The following is a 21,367-nucleotide window of genomic DNA, read 5'->3' as shown; positions in this document are numbered from 1 at the left end:
CACACACACAAAAAAAGAGACTGAAAGCTTTTGCTCGCAGTTGCCTCCTTTCAAGGCACAAAGCACAGACCTGCTCTGTCAGAGGGACCTGATGATGCTCTATGGGATTCCGTTGTTATTATCCCCTGTAGGTGTCCTCAGGCTTCAGTTCTCTGTTTTGTGCTTTGAGAGATGAATATATGCAAATAAAGGATGGAGTGAGAAGGCAGAGTAATAACGGAGAAAAAACGCTGTGAGTCAAAATGGGATCTGTTTGCTAGCATGATCACAATAACTCAAAATAACTAGCTCCCATCACCTAAAGCACAGGGAGCCAAGATTGCGTTTGTTGCATAATGAGCAAAACTCAAAACAATTTGTACGATTTTACAAAGTCCTTTGATTTAAATTGTGCACATTCTTCTCTATATTCCTTCAATGCATTGTTAACATTTTCACATGACCTGTGTGATGACGTCATTCACACACAAAAAAAGATTGAATTCTAATCTGGCCTAAAACTTATTTTGGCTCACATATATGTGGTTGAACTCTAAATGAAGCCGGCAAACAGCACAAATCCCCAGCTGGCCTCACCACTGGGCACATTATATACAATGGCATTTTTATATCTTTCTTCCAGAGGGAAATGATGTGCTGGAGGGCATTGGTTTTCTTAATGAGGACAATTTACCCAGCGAGGGGCCAGACTTAACCTACATGGCCCGTGGGAATACGGGGTTCCATGGGAGAGGAGATGAATCCAGCAGCCTTTATGGTAATAGCTCACCTACCACGACTCCCTCATTACCCCCGCTGAAAACGAGCGCACCCATCAGGCCACGACCTGTTCAGTCAAGTGTCCAGGAGACAGCGGATCTGGCCCTGGCCATCAGCCAGCAGTGGAGAGAGGATGTGTCAGCCATGCGTAAAGAGTTAGCCGAGCTCAGGAAAGATCTGTGCACTGAGCTCAGAGCTTTCAACAGGAACTTTTCCACCTTTACGCAACATTACAGCACCTGGTCACCGAGATGGGTAAGGGAAACCCAGACAGCTGCTCCTCAAGTGTCCGTCAGCACCCAGGCAGGAAGCAAGACCCTGGTACGACAGAACACAGCAGATGCAGCGGTTAACTGCCCCTCACCGGTTGATCCCAATGTTTTATCCATGTCTCCTTCAGAACATGCAGATAAAAATGTCCTGCAAGTCTCTACCTCTTCAACATTTTTTCAAACTGACCCCAACTCTGAATTTGTAGACATTGATGATCCTACCTTTGCAAATCTTACCCCTCCAGATCCTATTGATGTGGCGTCACTTTGTTGGCCTGATCTAGATTCAGACTCCATGACTCCTCCAGATACCCCAGAACCAGTGCCAGAGGTAGAACCGTATTGCTTTACGAAGTCATCCACTCCTGGGCACGTGGAATCAGTTGTTTTAGACTTCACAAATGTAGAACTAGTGAACTTGGCCAGTTTGCATTGGCCTAAACTGGATCCGGATGATACTGGTACTCTACCCCAAGAATTTCTTGATCGTCCCTCTCAAGAATCTCTGGAAGAACCTGGTACAAATACACCAGACCATGGTTGCATGACTTCACAGGAACAGTCGGTTCTAGAATCCATGCAGATGTTTTTGCTGAGTCATCCAGATGAAGAACCTATGGACTTCACTTCATTAGAAATGGACTCCTTTGCCCTGAGTCCAGTGACCCCAGATTCTATGAATCTTCAAGAGTTAAAATGGCCAAGTGTAGAATCTCTTGAGCTCAATGTTTCTGGCTCTCAAAGCCCGTGTCCTATAGATCTAGCCCTGCCAAACCCTCCAACGCCAGAAACTGTGTATGAGTGTTCCTGTGAAGCCACAGTACAAGAACCACCCCTTCCAGAACTACTGGACACCATTTATCTCCAACCAGCAACTCCAGAGCCTCTATCCCGAACAGAATTTGACATATCAAACCCATCAAGTCCTGAATCTCATATTCCTACTTGTCAAAAGCCAGCAGCACATGAACTAGACACTCATTCTCTTGTTTTGTGGTCAAAAAAGGAAACATTCATGCGCTGTGCAGAAGAAGGTGGTGCCATGAACATCCCAGAGCCCTACTTCGAAGAAGATATTGGCCAGATTTTTGATTCTTATGCCCCCATTTTAAATTTCCCAATCCAGCCAGACACTGTGGACTCAGCTCCCCTGGAGTCTGAGACTCTCTTCTCAGCTATTCTGTGCTCAGTTGAGTCAGATAGCTTAGATCCTGAAGTTACTAGCATAGATGAACCAATGTCACAGGAGCTGAACCCACCTGGACTTGCTACCATAGACCCAGCAACTGTGCACCCCTTCAATTTATCCCTGTTAGAGCTCCAGTCTGCCTTAGATGTATCTAAGAGTGAAACAAGCGATAATGGGTCACCAAAGGGAACAGCAGCCATAAGCAGCCCTTCTCATTCACCATCCGCTAGGGATTTCCTTTGGATTCGGTGGCAGCGGAAAGCACGTGGACGGCAGCTGATGTCACGGAGTGCCAGTATGGAAATTTTCCACAAGAAATACTCAAACAATTCAGAGATGTCCTATATGTCACTGTCACTCTGAGCTCTCTGAAAAGTGCATGAAGCTACACGGGATGTGCAATAGATAATCCTATGTAATATTTACAGGCAGAATAGAAGACTGTTAGGTCATGTAGCAAGATGTTTACAGGTTTATGTCTCTCCAGTGTGTGTGTGATTATATAAGAGAGAATGAGAAGTAAATAGTGTGAACAGGGAAAATATAAAGGGGTGAGAGATTGTTACATTTGAGGCATGGATGAGGTTATGAGAGAGGTTGTAGCTAAAAGCAGTCTGATGACAGTAATGGCACTGCATTAGTGTACTTCAGACATTAAGCATCTATTTACACTGCAAAACTCGTGAGTCACCTTGAACTTCACTCCTCTCTAGGGACACTCTCTGGCTTTACAGGGACTCAGATGTATACTGTGATTTTTTTTTGGCAGAGAATGAAGACAGTCAAGACTCTCTCCAATGAACTTTAGAAACTACAGAGTAAACTGTAAAATATATATCTGTACGAACTGGTCTCGGATCAACCAGAAATTTGTACCTTGGTCATGCTGTCTGAGGGTGGATGTTAGGGAGAATCCTTTTTAGGATGGAACAAGTCAGACTATGAACTGGGTGTTGGCCAAAGACTACCTGAAACAACTGCATATCGCTTGGATATATTTTATGGATTTTGATAATCTTTTTTCTCTGAATGTAATATAATGGTTGTTTCTCTGGTGTAAATGATGGAATCCTTTATTCCATTCTACTCAATGTCTTCAGAGCCAAAGTCTCACTGTAAAAGTGGAGGAAAATGTAGTTCTGTGAAATTTACAAAGGCGCAACGGCTATGTTATGATACTCTGTGAAGTGACTGCTGTTTCTTTTTCTCCTTTTTTGCCCAAATCTTGATAAGATCTGGAGGGAAATTGGATGAAAACGTTGAATGTGATATTTTTCTGGTTAAATTAATATATGGAAATGTATCAGATATTAATATTAAATGGATATTTCTTAAGATTACTTTTAAGGAATTTGGTTTTAGAGGTTTGAATCACTGTTTTCTGGGGTCACATGAACATACACTGAGCATGTGGGTCATTTTGAAGCTTATTTAAATATGGAATGTAGATCAACAGGCCAAAAAAATGCATATGGTTTAGGAATTAAAACCTAAATGGTGTAAATGTTACCAATAAGGTAACTGGCCACTATTTTTATAGTTAACAGTTACCTTTAAAACCAAATTGATCATGCACACTTATAAATCCATACTAATCTTGCAAATTCACACTTATTAATATAAGTGAGATACAGTACAAGATACTGTTAATATACAGTTATCCTTGATATCTACATATAAAATATTCCCCAATGATTCTCTAAATTGTTGTAAATTTAAAGACTATTGTACACTGTGATCCCCCCCCCCCCCCCCCTGCAAAAATGAATAACATTACACGCACAACTCTCATTAACCGCTCCCGATCTTTAAAATGAGATGCCAGTTCATTTGTGTCGGTAGGTTTACTGAAGATATTTGATGTCACATCAGCAGTGTGTATGTATTATTGTCCACTTCATGTACATACATACGAGGGAATACTAAAGAAATATTTAAATAACTAAAAATATAAAGAAAATGCTCTGGCTATCTCTAACAGTTATGATTTGGTATGTATCAAGAAATACAGTGCCATGGCCTTATATCCGACAATCAGAGGAAATTTTTAAACCAGATACAGTGATTGCATTTGAATTATTAGCAACAGTTTACATTTAATTGATGTGACAGACTAAAACATTCTAAAGTAGTTACTGTAGTTGAGTTTGTAGGTTAACCTATTATTATTAGCAGTGAATGTATTTTATCAAGTGGTTGTAGCTAATGCATCTAATTATGTTTAGATGTGTGTAGATGTGTTCTTGTTTATTTATTTAAAACCTGGACCTTCAGTGCTTTCTGCTTTTTTGTTAGTCAGCCATCCAACTGACAGACACCTACAGTGCAATTTTTGAATAGTGCAAACATTGGATAGTTTTACGAGCTTTTGAAGACTTTAAATGTGTTTCCCTGGAAATTAAACCTGGCAACATATCTTTAATCTGTAAATGTTTATTGTTAGAATGGAAAACTTTGCTAATTCCCAGTTCGCATGCCACTACCATTGTACGTGTAGTCATCAAAGAGCCATTACAAACAATGATCATGATATTCTCATGTAGAGGTTGTAGGAATTATTAACCTAAAAAGCACAGACAGATGCATATTTAAAACATTCACTAGAAATAGTTTGCATTGTTGACATACTATTTTCATTTAGTGTCATTTGAGACTCTTATCCTTATCTGATATACTATAATATGAATAGCATGCGTATTGGGATTTAGCCATTGCTAACAGGTCTTCCTTTATTCATAAGAGAGCTCTCAGGCCTTATTTTACAACATTGTCCACATATTGCCCTCTGCTGTGCTGGAGAGCTATTTGCTGAGTAATAAAAGTGGGTTTTACGTACATATCTCGATCAGACCCACAGGTGCTTTAAAGTGCAGGACATAACTGACTGTAGCACAACAAATAAACACATTAAGATTCTCATTGGTCCCATCCCCACTCTATTAAGCCATTGCAAATCATTTCAGTGAGCAGGAAATACCTGACAGATCCTTATACATAATTTAAGTGTAGTAAAAGCAGTGTTTCTCTGGACAGAGGGGTTTCCTGGTTCTGTACATTTTCACTGGCTGCTTGTGCATCGTGTGCCTTGTCTGGCTCATGAATGTGGGCGTTTAACCACTCAGCCTCAATATTGTTGTGCCACTGTGATTTTGTTTGATTTTTTTCTTAATGGCTTCAGAATTTCAGAACGAAAGCACTTTGACTGTAAAATTTTAAATATTAATCACAGAGATCTAAAGCCTGAAAATAATGTGAAAATATCTATCAGCTGATTGTTGGTTTTTCTGAGATCATCTTAAATGTCTGCAGTCTTATGATCTGTGTCTAAGTGAATGTTATTTATTTCATTAAATAATAAAATGAGAACTTTTACATCAGAACCTCAACTGTTGTAGACCGTTGCATGGTGGTCTCTGAACTAGGAGTATTTTTAAACACTGTTGTAAGCTACAGTAAATCTCTCTTCTCATTTCTCTTCACACACACATGTACGCATCCTTTAGTTTTCTCTGTACTGGTAAGCCACATTATAATTCTTGTTCTGCTACAATAATTTCCTATAATAATATTCATTTCCTGTTGTTGATTAAGTTTATAGATGAGCAAATTCCAACAAGCAGTAACACTTTAGATCTCATTGCAAATAATCCTGTGTGATATTACACAAAAGCGCAATGTGATCAGAAGGTTGTGCAAAGCAGCACTGAACTGATGTGTATTTTTCAAGAGATTCCGTTTTTTTTTCATTATGATTTCAACTCTGAAATTGTTAGATTTTTTTTTTTTTTTCTGTGGTGTGTGGTCTCTCAAATACACAGTGGAAGAATGATTATGTTTTTGGTTTATTTAAATGGTTGAGCACTTTTCATCAGGTGTTTCTGTACTTATTTTTATTTTCTTGCTGTAAACTTGTGACTACTTGAAATCAAAGCCAATGATGCAAAATGTGATGCTTTAATGTATGTGTACCGAGCTCAGAATGACGTGTGGTTGTATGTTTGTGTCTGTGTGAGTGTGGTCGGGCTTCAAAACGTTTATGCGTATGTTTGCTTCTAGGAATTCAGTTCCATCTCCCTTCTTCAGGCAGTGTGGACCGTCCTTCCCAGCAACCACCAGGTAAATTATAGCTTTAACTCGGCAAATTCATCCAAACTAATGTTCATGTTCCAGTACCTGCATTAAAATAATCTAATAGTGTATATTCCCAGTATGATCATTATTGCTAATGTTTGGTTTTGATTCTGAGCAATTTCCCTTTAGCGGAATGACTCTTCTGGCTATAGTGTATTGAAACATGCTGACAGACCCTTCTACACCTCTCTGACATTTCTTTGACCCTTTCACCTCTACCTCCTTCTTACTCACAGATCTTTACAGATGCCATGGAAGCCACGTTTTTCTCCTTTTCATCTCTTCTTCTGTATTTTATGTGTCTGCAAGGCAGCACTTTGTTTAACATTCTTAGATATTATGGTTGTAATATTGTAAATGAACACTTATTAAACTTCTGCAGTTAATTCAGCTCAACCACTTAATGTTCAAACTGTTTTACGGATGGTTTCAGTTTACCCCCCCCCCCCCCCTCTCTCTCTCTCTCTCTTTCTCTCTTTAAAAGTGCAGAATTTACAAAAATGTAAGACAAACATTAGAATGAAGATGAAATATCCTATAGAGTGCATTAGTGCCCAGTCTGCCCACCCACTTTTTTCAGTGGGCTTGGTTCCAAAAGTATATTCCCATTCATTTTTGAAGTTGTCAGCCATGAACCAAACCAGCCAACTACAAGGTGAATCAAAACATTTAAAAAAAACTTTAAACTTTAAGATTTAAAAAATGAAGTATTTGAAAATCAGACAAAAAGATGTGTGAAGTTGTATTTATAAAAAAAAAATTGATAAGTTGTTATAATGCGGCCTGATGGCTTCAACAAAAGAATATACCATTGATTATCAGCTTTGAAGCTCACTCTACAAAGTGTCATGATAAAATGTAACACTATTATTTTGCAGCATTGTAAGCACTAGTATGTCCTCTCATTGTAATGCACTCCCACAAACTCCTTCCCCATTCCTCACTTCTTCTCTCTTCATAACGATGAAAGCACAGTGTCATCACTCTTAACTCATTTGATAAAACAGGCAGCACAGAGAGAGTTATGAGTCCCTGTTGCATTATTTGTTTGGCTGTAACATCTATTTTTGTACCAGTGCTGAATCACTCTGCTCAGTCCTTCTCCTCCTCTCTTGTTCATTCTTGGCTATTCAGTGTCTCTCACTCTCTCCCCCACTCCCTATTTGTTACGATCCATCTTTGTCTTTTAATCTCTCTTTATCTCTCTTTCATTCAATCAGTCTTTCTGATTGAGTTGTACACATGACCTTTCAGTAAGGTTTTAAAGCTGGCTGATGTGGTGAGAGGTGGTTTAGGAGGGTTTGATTTAAGACAAACAGTAGGGTATTAAAGTTTGAGAACACTAAGTTATGTGCTTCTGTTATGCATAATATGATCATCATTATGACAACTGGAGTGAAAAGCCCAACTGATACTTCCAGTACTTCCACTACAATACTTTGCACTCAAGTCACATTAACTTTTTATATATTTTTTTATAAATCCTGATGAATGTGTTTTCCAGTATGATTTGAGATGATGTAACCAAGAGCATCTGAAGCATCACATAATCAGTCTCACATCAGTGACCTAGAAATAGTGTTGAATCTGAAATGGTTTTTATTAATTTTTTACAACATAGCATTTCTCTTTTTTCCCAACTTTCTTTTTCTTTAAAGGTTGAAATTAGATTTTGAATCGCAGATTTTCAATGTAACTTTTAGACCCTAGGGCTTCAACTTGTGACTCACTCAAAAATAACTTAACTACACTGCAAACATGGTTATTCCTTTCATTTGGTCTACTGTAGGTCATAATAGATCCCTTACAGTGACCATCTTTTCTGTCACTAAAATTATTGTAAATATCTAAATATTCAATACCTTTCAAAAAAATGAGTGACCTTCAAACTTTTCATCCTCAGAAATCTAAAAACATATACAAAATAAAAGGACACATCCAAATCACAGATCCATTTACCTGCCTGGTCCAGCTGTGTGGATTAGAGCAGGAAGAGATCTGCAGATAACCTTTTGCTCATCAGAATGCATGACAGGCTTCACAGTCTGTTTACAAGAACATCAGAGAACTTTTTTCACCTTTATTAATGAAGAGGGAGTTTGTATATATAACTTGCAATCAGCAGGCACATTTTTTATATATTTGTTCATTTTGAGGGTGCTACTTTTCCCTCTCAATATTTAGAAGAGAGTTAATATTGTAGTTTTGGCCATTTTTTTATGTTTACATTTGGTCCCCCTGCATTCTTGAATATTTGGTAGCGTCATGTTGATGCACTGGAGATATTTGACACCTTTCCCTTTCTAACAGCGGTCACCTACACACCCAGTACACCCACCTATAAGAGGACCCCTCCACCTGTGCCCCCTCGTTCCACCTCCAAACCTCTCATCTCCATCACAGCGCAGAGCAGCACAGAGTCCACACAGGACGCCTACCATGAGGGACAACTGGCCAGAGGGGGTATGTAAACCAGTGTTATTTTAGTAAGATTTATAAATGATTATAGTACTTACCCATATTTTGAATTCACATTATTATTATTTTTTGTTTTAGTATTTTTGGTGTGTGGTTTTGTCATTTATATTCAGTTGTTTTATATTTAATATTTTACATTTTTATTTCAGTTTTAGTTTTTCTCATTTTAGTACTTATTAAACTTATTTATTACAGTTAGCTGCCAAAACAACAAGTTTTTTTAAGTTTACGTTTTTATCTAATATTTAGATTTTTTTTTACTTCAGCTTCATTTCAATTGCAAAAACAATTTTAATAGTTTTAGTTTACAATAACAACACTGCTTTAAATTACATTATATGTTTCTTCCATACTTCTATGAAAACATAATTAAATACATTTTTGAATGTAACTTAAAACAGCAAAGGCTAGTAAGTCATTTTCTTTGTATTAAAATCATGTTAATATGCAGTAAATGTTTAAAATAAAAGAAGGGATAGGACAATTTTTTTTTTTGTGCTAATCAACAATTGTGCTGTTGATTAAGCTTTACCTGTAACAGAATATTTCTTTAGTTCTGAAAATTGCATCATTTATAACCACACTATATTCTTATCTGTTTCTCTATATGCTTGTCCCAAAGGCATCTGGGGCTCTGATGGGTTGAGTCTGAGTTTGGGTCGAGCGCTTTATAACTCCACTGACAGTCTGGACAGTGCCAAGGCCGTCACTATCGCCATGGAAGCAGCTGCCATGGCAATGGCAGGAAAGAGACACCCCTCCACAGACAGCCATAGCTCAGTGATGACCTGTGATAAAGCTGTGCTGGTGTCCAAAGCGGAAGAGTACCTAAAAACACCAAGGTCTTCGATAGGAATACAGGTGAAGTGCAATAGTTTAATCTCAGAACCTGCATCACCACTTAAAAGAATGTTTCAGCTGTTTTTGTCTGTACAATGATTGTCAGTGGGGTCCAAAATAACTTTCATTGTATGGACAAAACAATAACTGAGACAATTTCAAAGCATCTTCTTTTGTGTTCCAAAGAAGTTCAAACAGATTGGGAACTTTCATTTACCATTGGAATTTTTTTACAACTTTTTTTCCCCTAAAAAAGTATTTATCTTTTTAAATACCCCTTTTCATGTTTAATATGCGACAACTGTAAGTATATAGTATATGATGTGGGTTTTAGGGTGGGGCTAACCGTTTGGCTGACCAATGGGAAACGGACAAAGTGTTTGAGGAAAACTATTTGCAAACAGTCCCCATTTGTTTTCTCTCTTCTGTTTTTTTTTTTCTTTCAGTTCTGCTGAAACTTCCACTTTGACTAGCTTGAATAGAAATCTGCCTTTTTTTCCACTTGCCTCCTGTTTTGAGCTCCTGTCTGTCTGCTGTAAACAAAATATTTCTGAACAAAGTGCTGACTAGTGATAAATACAACCTACAGGCACTCATGCAAACTGAATCTTACCTAACCAAAGCAATGTAGCCTATTTTGGAGTCCAAACACAAAAGTATATACAAACCCATAGACCTCTAGTCTGTGTTGTTATGCTAAAAATAGCTTCCTGTGAGTCATCATACCGCAATCTATTAATTAACATTCAACTCAGGCTTCACTGAATGGGCTCTCCCTCTCTCTCCTTCCCTTAATCTCCCTCTTTCCCCATCTCCTCTATTCGTCCTCCCTCGCTCTCTCTTGCTGTTTCTTGCCAGCAGTTATCTATCTTTGCCTTGTGTATATCTGTTGAGATCATGTTCAAATAATGTTAAATGGGTTTGCCCCCTCAGCCATTTAGGTCATGTGTTCTGCATTAATTTTCCACACTGACCCCTAGAGGTTATGCACAGGGAGCACAATGGAGATGAATTGAGTCCATAAATATTTGTTACCAGACATGAAATATAATTTTGTAGCATTATTTTTTTAAACAAAATATGTTTGTCCCAAAGATGGCAGTTATTTAGATTAAGGTTTTTCTAGCATATTAGTGACAAACAACACAGGTCTCTCTGCAGCCAGTCTCTATCTCTTAATGAATAAGAATCTAACATTCCTATGAAAAAACACATTTTTTTTTTTTTTTTTTTTGGCAGCTTAATGGGAGGAATATTCCATATAATGTGTTACCACATTATATATGAGTTCTGGACAACAACTAGGAAAGTGTGGTTGTTTTATCCTGAAAATAGTTGTTGTAGTACCATGGTTAAATTGGTAAAGGGACTTGACATAGCAGCATTTAATCAATCAATTTGAAGCATGACTGCCTGTTTGGCTGAATGACTAATGATAGACTTGTTCAGAAATAACACACTAAAATTAAATCATTTGTGATTTTTTTCAGCTTGTGCAGAGGTGAAAGCTTGTTAGGTAGATGCAGAGTGGTTGTATTTTGTGAGCCGTGTTCGACAGCTTGGAAATCATCCAATATATTCAGATTTCACTTTGCTGTGACTTGTCGTGAACGTTTAGTAAAGGAATAGGTCATCCAGTCATTAGTCATTATTTACATTATTTCAACCTTTTGTTCCAAACCAATGTACTGTTCCTTTTTTGTGTAACATTTTTTTTTCATTTCTCATTTATTTGTATAGTGCTTTTCACAATACATATTGTAAATAAATCTTTTTTTTCTTTCTTTCTTTTTTTCCACATTAACTTTTGATGGAAAATAGGCTTTAGATTTTGTCAAAGTTTCTTTGTCATTAATTCATTTTAGGAAGTTTTACTCTATATCTGACTCCAACATAGGATCTACTTTTAGTTGCAACAAAATGCATAATTAAGCATTTTATACATTAAATAAAAATATTGTTAGTGTTCTGTTAAGTTATTGTGTTATTTTCCCATCACATCTGTGTAAACAGTATGTTTAATTAATGAATTGTTTAATAATTAGTAAAAATATAAATAAATAAATAAATCGGATAAGAAAATGTAAAGTCTTCTTATCTATTTTGTAAATGTGTGTAATTAAATTCAGAAGACGTTGAATATAACACACAAGTTATCTGTGCTTTTTTTGTTTTTGTTGTTTTGATAACCCCTGGTCACTATCTGCTGCCCACCCTCTGCACCTTCACCAAACCAGTTTTGAGATTTGGTAAAATGTGACCGAATGAATAAGGTGGCATGTTTTTTACCTCAGTTACCCTAGGCCTAGAGTACTGCAGTCGAAGGTACTATTTTGTATCACACAGAATACACATTATCAAACAGTGAAGGACAGCACTGTTCATCTGTAGCTGTAATACTTCTGGACTGACTTGTGTCTAAAGAAACCTCTTACCCTGGCCTTCATTCTTTCATGTCTGACTCAATCAAACAGAATTCCTGTGCTCAGCCTTTCTGCTTCTTGATGTTCGGTCAGAGCGATAGATCAGGGACAGCTGATTTGTCTGATCTGTGATGAGAATCATCTAGTTCTCTGATTCTAAGGTCATTCTTCCTCATCCTGTCCTTCACCAACACTTGTGTGAGTCACACTTTCTTCAGATGGTTTGATGTTCTTAGCTGTCACGGTCTTTTCTAAGCGACAGACATCTTTTTTGATATACCTGAAAGATTGACCTTCAGTCCGTTATTACAGTTATTCACAATGTATTCAGAATGAACTTTAAGTTATTACAGAATGTATTTTAGCTCACTGAGTGTATTTATCATCTCATGAATAAATTATAACTGCTTTGCTACTTTCACTTTTAATAGTAATAATTGTTAAAAATAGCAGCTTCATTATTTAAAGTAAATGTATTCCAGTCTTCAGTGTCACATGATCCTTCAGAAATCATTCTAATATGCTGATTTGCTGCTCAAGAAACCTTTTTTATTAGTGTTAATGTTGAAAACAGTTGTATTAATATTTTTTTCCTAATTATGATACATGATTTAGGATTCTTTGATGGAAAGAAATCTCAAAAGCACAGCTTTTAAATGTAAAGACTTTATTGTCACTTACTGTCACTTTTGATCAATTTAATGTATCCTTCCAGATATATAGTGTTAAGCTTAAGGGTCAGGGTTATCATTATACATGATTTTTTTATTGTATGTTATATTTAAAAATGCATAATTGTATAACATAAAGGTAAAATGTCAGTTGTGTAGAGCTGCAGTTGGCTTGACTAAACAGCGTAGTCATTTCTCTCAAGTTTACTTTATGCATCTCTCAGTGTTTATGAACTCCAGGCTTGAGTTTCCTCAGTTGCTCTTGATCAGGCATGGAAGTTTGTCACTTGTTTGTTTTTAGTTTTTTACTTGGAAATTGAGAAAGGAATTACCAGATTAAATTGCCAGATTACTGAATACAGTTATTATATTCCTCTTTTGAAATGTTTGGATAGCACACTGTATTTTATACACTTGTGGACTAGAATCTCACACTGAACTTTTAGCACCCCTAGTGAAAATGCATAATTGAAAATTTGATATAAACTTTGAAATAAGTTTTAGTATTTTGAAACAACACCACCAAAAAAGTTATGGTCTATTGACGGTTAAATCTTTTTTACATATAAACTTTGACGTGGACAGGAGTTTGAAACAATGAAACAGTTATGATGTAACACAAAGAAATATTTCTGATTCTGCACAATTTCCGGGTTGTAATGCCAATCATATAATTTATAATTATGCAAGTATCAGAAGTATGTACATGGTCAGAAATCATCAGTTAAAGCTATGTGTTGTCATTGCAGGTGGAAGCAGCCACTGATTCTGAGTGTGAAAGCAAAGGCTCTCGAGAGTATCATTCTGTTGGGATTCAAGTGGAAGACGAGAGACGGTAGATACCCAGCACCTCTTTTTTATCTCAATGTGTGAAGGGCTTGAGAAGCGCGATTTGCTGAAGTACCAGCTGAATGTGAAATATTGTTGTTCTCATTTGAGATCTTTCTCTCTCATACAGACAGGGCCGGTTTAAGCGGTCCAACAGTGTCACTGCTGCTGTTCAGGCTGATCTGGAGTTGGAGGGTTTCCCTTTAATGGAGGATAAAGGTCTTCAGTTTGGCGGAGGTTTCCAGCGTCACAGCGAGCCCAGCACCCCTACGCAGTACGGCGCCGTTCGGACGGTCCGCACACAGGGTCTCTTCAGCTACCGCGAGGACTACCGCACCCCCACAGAGCCCCCAAGTCCCCAGCGAAGCCCTGAGCCCTGGCTGGAGCCCTCACCACGGGAACCCATCGCCACCGTGGCGGTTACAGTGACGCCGCCCCAACCCACGGATTCAGGAAGAGCGTCGCCCTCGTGCAGGAGGGACGGAAGCTGGTTCATGCAATTGCTGCACACAGAGACAAAAAAGATGGAGGGATGGTGCAAAGAGCTGGAGGGAGAGGCAGAAGAGAACGATCTGTCAGAGGAAAGTGAGTTAACAGAGCTCTGGTTTCATGAGCTGTTAAATCTTTATATTATGATATTTGTTTGGTGGAGAGTTTGGCTCCAGATTTAAAAGTGTCAGGTATGAATCCAAAGAAGTGTCGCATTTAACGGTGAAATGCACGCAGAGCTCCAGGTTATTAGAGGCTCACGCTGAGAGTGCTGCCATGTGAGCAATTACATCTGTCAACATCTGTCAGGTTTCCATGGCAAAGAGCTTAGAGCAGCACTGAGGCTCTGAATGACAGACTGAGGGAGATGATGCACAGAAATGGATGTGAGAATGCATAACAATATGCAAGTGTTGAGTGTGCGACTATGCATATGACCACATTCACATACTCTCAGAGAATATACTAACTTTGACAGACACATATAAAATACTGCATCTGCAATGTTGCCATTGTTTTTTGACCCGGCTGAAAAAGCTGGTCTGCTGTTCTTAGAAGTCTTAAGTTTGTCTTCCAGCTGCTGTTTTGCAGCTAAAAAAAGTACCCAAGACCCCTATATGAATATAGACTACAAGACCAGATAGCGCCAATAAAATAAGTTAAGAAACATGAACATTTACTTGGCTGTTAAGTACAATTTCACCATAAACAACACATTTCTTAGTACCTACTTAGCACTTGAATTTCAAAAGAATGGACATACAGTATATTATGGGATAGTCCCAAAAGTTTCCACAATTCTCAATCATTCAAATGGTTATTGGTTGGAAAGAATTTTCGAGGTTTTTGATCGACTTTTATGCTCACAAAGGCTGCATTTATTTGATAAAAATACAGTAAATAAACTGTAATATTGTGAAATATTATTATGACTTAAAATACAACCGTTTGCTGCTTTAGTATATTTTAAAATGTAATTTATTCCAGTGATGGCAAAGCTGAATTTGTAGAAGCCATTACTCCAGTCTTCAGTGTCACATCATCCTTCAGAAATAATTCAAATATACTAATGTTAAAGGGGGGGTGAAATGCTCGTTTTCACTCAATATCCTGTTAATCTTGAGTACCTATAGAGTAGTACTGCATCCTTCATAACTCCAAAAAGTCTTTAGTTTTATTATATTCATAAGAGAAAGATAGTCTGTACCGATTTTTCCCGGAAAAACACGACAGGCTGGAGGCGTGACCTGTGGGCGGAGCTAAAGAATCACGAGTGCGAGTAGGCTTTTGTGTTGAGAGCGTTTGGAAGCTGTGACATTACCGTGAGGGAAAAAAACCATCATCCAAAACAAACCATGGCTAACAGTCAGATTCAGCCATTTATTTATGATCCAGAATCAGATCCAGAGGCTGAAACTGAACGAAAGCAGCAGCAGCAATGACTCGCTCCGAGCGGGGCTCAAACCCGGGTCTCCGGCATGGGAGGGGACGCACTAACAAGGAGGCAGAGATATTTGAAGCAGTTTTACTCACCGCCTGCGGTTCCAACACAAGATCGTGACCCTTTTTCGCTGGGACTGCATTATCCTTAAGAAATAAACGATACGCAAATCCGTCGTCAAACTGGGCGTTGTTTGTAAAACAAGCATCTTCGAAATGCAGGGAACAAACAAAAACACTTGCACAACTCCGTTGATGCTCTGTAAAATAAACTCCATCCACTGGTCCCTTAATTCTGTTTTTTTGGTAATCTGTGCAGGGTTGTCTTGCCCTGGCAACCAAAAACACACTCCTTTTGTGACATTTCGCGACGCTCTCGCTCTGATCAGTGAATGCCTGTGCTCTCAGTGCTCTGCTATACGGGAGCGCGCGCTCTTCCGGCAGAAGTGCCCTTATAAGGAAATTCCGCTCCATCTAACGTCACACAGAGCCATACTCGAAAAAAACTTTCCGAAACTTGTGACAAACCGGAAGGAGTATTTTTTTAATTTTTGAAACTTTGTCCATGTTTAGCATGGGAATCCAACTCTTTAACAGTGTAAAAAACTCAGTATGCATGAAATAGCATTTCACCCCCCCTTTAAAAAAAGGTCAGTGTTGAGAATGTTTAATATTTTTGTAGAAACTTAGTAATATTTGGACATCTTAATGATTTCACATAATACTTTGTAACATAAAGTAAAGAAATGCATCTGCATGTTCATGTGCAAATTCACAGGTATATGAGTGTATTTATTAACTGCATAAACAGTTAAATATGTACTATATAAACGTGTGAATTCAATAGCTCTCATGGTTATTGAACGTATATCACTTTTTCCCTGTTTGTGTGTTAGTCCTAGGGAAGATCCGGAGTGCTGTAGGAAGCGCACAGCTCCTGATGTCCCAGAAATTCCAGCAATTTTATTGGCTTTGCCAGCAGAATCTAGTAGGTAACATCAGAGTGCACATATGCCAATTTGTGCACGAGTATGTGTGTCCTATTTATGTTATTGTTATTGTGCTATGCTTTATACTATGCCACACTTCAATGGGGGTTGTCTGTGCTGGAGTAATTATTGTGGTGTAGTTGATGGCCTTTTGTTCTGCTGTCACATTCATTAAATATGATACACAGCAGCACATCAGTTCAATCTGAGCCAGGCATGCAGAGAACGCAAATGACCAAGTACTGTGGCATGCACAGTAGAGCGATGTTTTAGTAAACAACCTAAATCCTCATGAATAAAATACTCCTCTGTTCAATGAGAAACACTCACAGTGGTAATTTGGCTACATACAGATTTAAGAATTAACAACAAATGATAAAAATATAGTTACTGCATCAAATAAATATGGTTACACTTCAGCTTTCGACTTCAATACAGTCTTTTATAAAGATGTGCATCCTTTGGAGGATTAGGAGTGCTACTTAAAAATAAAATGAAGAAATCAATTATTTATCAATTGCATTTAATTCAGAATTTAAAATGTAAATAACTAAATCACTATTTGACAAATTAATATAACTTTTTTTAATCTGTTAAAAAAAAAAAATTAACAGATAACAATAAATGTCGATTTGTGTGTTTTTTTTTTTTTTACATTTTTAGAGTGTAGTGTCTTAAATCTTCATTGTGTTGCAGGACCCCAGCGCCATGCCTCGGCCCACCTCTCAGGACCTGGCCGGGTTCTGGGACCTGCTGCAGCTCTCCATCGATGATGTTACCTCCAAATTCAATGAGCTGCAGAAGATTAAATCCAATGACTGGAGACTTATTGAAAGTCCTGTGAAGAAGGTGAGAGCTGAATGATTAGAGATTTTGTGATGGTTGTATTAGACATCAAAGCTAATCCGATGCTCGAGGCTGTGCTGTAAAAGTTTTGGTCCATTAAGATTTTTTAAAGAAATCAATACAGTAAAGACATTCATCACGTTGCAAAAAAAAATCTGTTCTTTTGAACCGTCTATTCATCAAAGAATCCTGAAAAAAAAAGAACCACAGTCCCCACAAAAATGTTACAAAAACTATTTTCTGTTATGTTTTCAGCTTTGCCATCACAAGAATAAATTACAATAAATAAAAAAAAATTTATGAAAATATTAACACAATATTAGTACATTCATATCTTGTGTTTGTATATTATTTGTCATGGTTCCAGCTCCCGCCGCCAGTACCAAAGAAGACATTGCGTAAGAGTGTGACAAGGGAAAAATCTCTGGACCTCCCTGACCGTCAGAGACAGGAGGCACGACGGCGCCTCATGGCAGCCAAACGTGCAGCTTCATTCCGCCAAAACTCAGCATCAGAGCGGGCCGACAGCATCGAGATCTATATACCAGAGGCCCAAACGCGGCTCTGAGAATCACAGGGAACACCTTTATCACACCATCATCACTCTCAGTGGCACAGCCTGATCCTACGAAATACCACGATACATTCATCAAACAAATCATCTGAAAAAAAAGAGTTTCATTCCTGTCAGAAGGGTTTTGTACCTTTCAGAACTGCCTGTAACATCCATATGAAGTTCTCCCTGTTAAGGGAGACATACTTCACCAAAATTGCACAACATATCGCAATTGTAGACCCACGTTATGTTGCCTGACAAAGCAAAACTTTACATATAAGCTTTAATCACAGTCAATCTGATGAAATATCTGAGTGTCTTTATGACATCTGTTGAGCACTTTCAAAATATAAAAATTGACATTTTTGAGGCCTCAAATTTAAACAATTCATTGGTTTTCATTACATTAAAAACCCTGAAAATAAGTATTTAGTTCTGGTTCCATCTGGTTCCATTCTTTTAAGTTCTCTAGCTTTGTATTTCCATTCTTACAATTCATTTATCTCTCTCTTTGTCTTTGTTTTTGTGTTTTCCTTTCTTCTCTTTCTTTCTGTCTCGCTCCACAGTGAAGTAATTCCTATTTTTCTCATGAACTCTCTTGTGAGCATTTATGTAAGTGCCAGTGTTGAAATACCTCAATCATACATTTTAGCCTGAAGCCGTTGGCCAGAGCGGACAGTCATAGCCTTTTAAAAAAACTTTGTTGTTCGGGAAAATGTAAATCTCAGCTTGAGGGTTCACATTGGCGGATTGAAGATGAGTTTATAATCATTCACCTACTTACTGGTATCAAATATACAGCTGTCACATTGGTTCATACTTGATGTTATTTTAGAGGAATTGTAGTAGGTTTTTGGGTGCAGTTGCTTAAAAACCTTAATTCAACGATGTAAAGGTTCAAAAATGCATTCTTGCACTTTCTTCTTCTAAATGTATGTTTGTATGTATTTCCAAGGGAAATGAAGTTCTAAAAGATATCGTTGCAGTTGAATTGCAAGGTATTGTGTGACTATCGATTTATCATTTCATGTCTCTGAATGTTTCATTCCTTCAGCCTCACCTAGTCATTTATCAGTTTTATTTATTTTTATTGAACCATTTTCCACTCCATCTGCTGTTATCAAGCATCTGGCCCATGTTCTCCACAAAAAAGAAAGAAAAAAAACAGCTTTTTACGTCTTTTCTGTGTGTCTTGACAAAGAGAATCAATGATTCTGTCTCGACTGAAAGAGACTTTGGGTGTTCCCATTATTATCTAGATGACTTGGCGGATGGTGATAGATGTAGGCTGCATGGAGTCCATATACCACACATCTGTGAGAACGGAACGTGCAGAATGATTTAACTATACAATCAAACTGTTCTTGAGTCTATTTGATGGCATTTGTCCGAACAGGCAGTACACAGGACGGTTTATTATAGTAGATTATCAAAACAAAAAAGTCAGTGTTGTTTTAGATTGTTATACAATCATAATTTTTTTTTTTTAAATGCATGCTTCATTAAGAATATATCACTGAAGGGACCCACGTTCTGTTCCAGAGAGAGATTTCAGCTTAAACATGCAGCAGTCCAGCTCTAACACTTCAGATAAAAGAGTTTGATGTTTTGTTAATAGGAAGCATAAATGCATGACCACTTATGGTTGACTCTCACGGCCACTGAAGTATCACTGCCGACAGTCTCAAAAACCTTCACAAAGACTTACTTTATACCATATTATTTAAAAATGCCATATTTTATCCACTTTTATCCCTATCTATCATACAAGGTCACGTTTAATTTCAAAAGTCTAACTATTTCGCCACGTTCTGTTGAGACTGCCCTGTTTTTGCCTCTGCATCATTGAAGGAGAGGAAGCCAGAGATTAGAGGAGATTAGTTTTGTCACTTCCACTTGACTTCCTTGTAGCTTTATATTCTCAATTTCCTTCGTGAGATGCCCTTGAGAAGAGCTTGTCGTTAGAAGCAAATATTATCTTTTAATTTCCCTGTGCTGTTTTTTTTTTTTTTTTTTTGCTTAAGTCATTGTTCAAACACAATTACAGCATTTCATCTAAGAGAGGCTTGTAATCGATGAAACTGGCTTCAAGCTAGAGGAAATTTTGTGGGTATTTTTTCAAAACAGCATTTCTGCTGTAAATTGTGCCTAAAGTCACAATACAGAACAAGTTCTGGGCAATTTATAGTTTTGTATTGCTAGTCGTGGGCTTCAGGGTTTACAGAAATCCACAGGTCATTACTGACACCCTCCTGGCCTTACCAACTAGTCAGACTGTTGAAAAATATCAAATAAATACACACTCGATGGGTAACATTTTACAGTAAGGTCTCATTTGTTAACATTAGTTAATGCATTGATTAACCTGAACTAACAATGAACAATATATTTTTTGCAGAATTAATCTTTGTTAATGTTAATAAAATAATGAAGTCGTTCATTGTTTGTTCATGTTAACTGGAACGTTTTTGTAAGTGCTACCAGCTGATTATATGATATTCATTTTTAATTATGGCAAATTTAAATATTTATAATGAACATTATTTTAATCAAGTTTTGTTTATACGTTTCCCCCTCCCACATGGCAAAGATGTGTTTGTGACTATGCGGTCCTGAAATGTGGCAGCTGTTCTTTCTGATTAACCTGCTTAATTATCAATATGCAAACATGCCAGTAATGCAGGCAGTGTTTATGTGCCAAATATGTTTATGTGCCACAGCTTTTGCTGTTCACAGACCTTCATGCGCTTTGTCTTCCCCATGCTTCATCATATCATTTCAACATGACATCTAAACAAACATCTGGAAGAACAAATGCTCTTGCCAACTTTTAGAAAAGTGGAATTAGTTTTCAAATAGGATTGCCATATTCTCATCAGCAGGGTTGCACTGAGTTTTATTTATTTTTTTTACATATGCTTTCATAAACACCATGTGCATTTACTCTATTCATATGTACATTTATTTCCATCAAAATAAATCATTGCAAAAGAAATGATTAATTGAAAATGGTTAACCCTCCGGACCACAGTATTTGAAAACAGCCAGCAGGCCGCTGGTACCTGTGCGGACACAGATGCGCCTGTTAGCTTCATCTTGGGACTGGATTAATCCTGGATCTCAGAATGTGAAAAGATTATACAATTTTAGTGAAATGAAAAAATTAAAAAGGTAGTTGTTTAGCTGAGAATATTTTAATTTAATACACTGTACCATATCTATCTGAAAGGTGAATATAATACCAAATATTCATTATTTGTACAGAATTATATAAATATAAATAGTTATATATAAAGATATATATATATATATATATAATATAAATACATAATTGTTCCTTGGTTGAAGCCAAACTCTTTCTCTACTCTTTCTTATTTGTATTTTTATTTTTGGTTATTGGTGTGTGTGTGTGTGTGTGGGGGGGGGGGGGGGGGCATGCACCATTCTGATGCTGAA

The 21,367-nt window shown here is 37.4% G+C and overlaps 1 protein-coding gene across 4 annotated transcripts in view; it reads left to right on the top strand.

Annotated features, from left to right (window-relative positions):
• Positions 1-18,745, top strand: part of LOC128031360 (disks large-associated protein 2-like) — a 99,789-nt gene extending 81,044 nt beyond the window's left edge. For 2 of the 4 annotated variants that reach the window (XM_052619572.1, XM_052619571.1), the window contains exons 9-17: positions 623-2,515; positions 6,277-6,336; positions 8,662-8,814; positions 9,452-9,690; positions 13,513-13,598; positions 13,722-14,176; positions 16,417-16,508; positions 17,206-17,358; positions 17,723-18,745. In XM_052619572.1, the coding sequence (XP_052475532.1) occupies positions 623-2,515; positions 6,277-6,336; positions 8,662-8,814; positions 9,452-9,690; positions 13,513-13,598; positions 13,722-14,176; positions 16,417-16,508; positions 17,206-17,358; positions 17,723-17,923 (3,332 nt within the window). In that variant the 3' untranslated portion in view covers positions 17,924-18,745. The remainder of the gene's footprint in view (positions 1-622; positions 2,516-6,276; positions 6,337-8,661; positions 8,815-9,451; positions 9,691-13,512; positions 13,599-13,721; positions 14,177-16,416; positions 16,509-17,205; positions 17,359-17,722) is intronic. The other 2 variants (XM_052619574.1, XM_052619573.1) reach the window with 1 other exon arrangement.
• Positions 18,746-21,367: the final 2,622 nt, after the last annotated feature.

This window comes from Carassius gibelio, chromosome A17 (assembly GCF_023724105.1).
Source record: "Carassius gibelio isolate Cgi1373 ecotype wild population from Czech Republic chromosome A17, carGib1.2-hapl.c, whole genome shotgun sequence".
Lineage (NCBI taxonomy): Eukaryota > Metazoa > Chordata > Actinopteri > Cypriniformes > Cyprinidae > Carassius > Carassius gibelio.
Note: the sequence above shows the minus strand (reverse complement) of the source record. Positions and strands in the feature narration are given on the sequence as shown.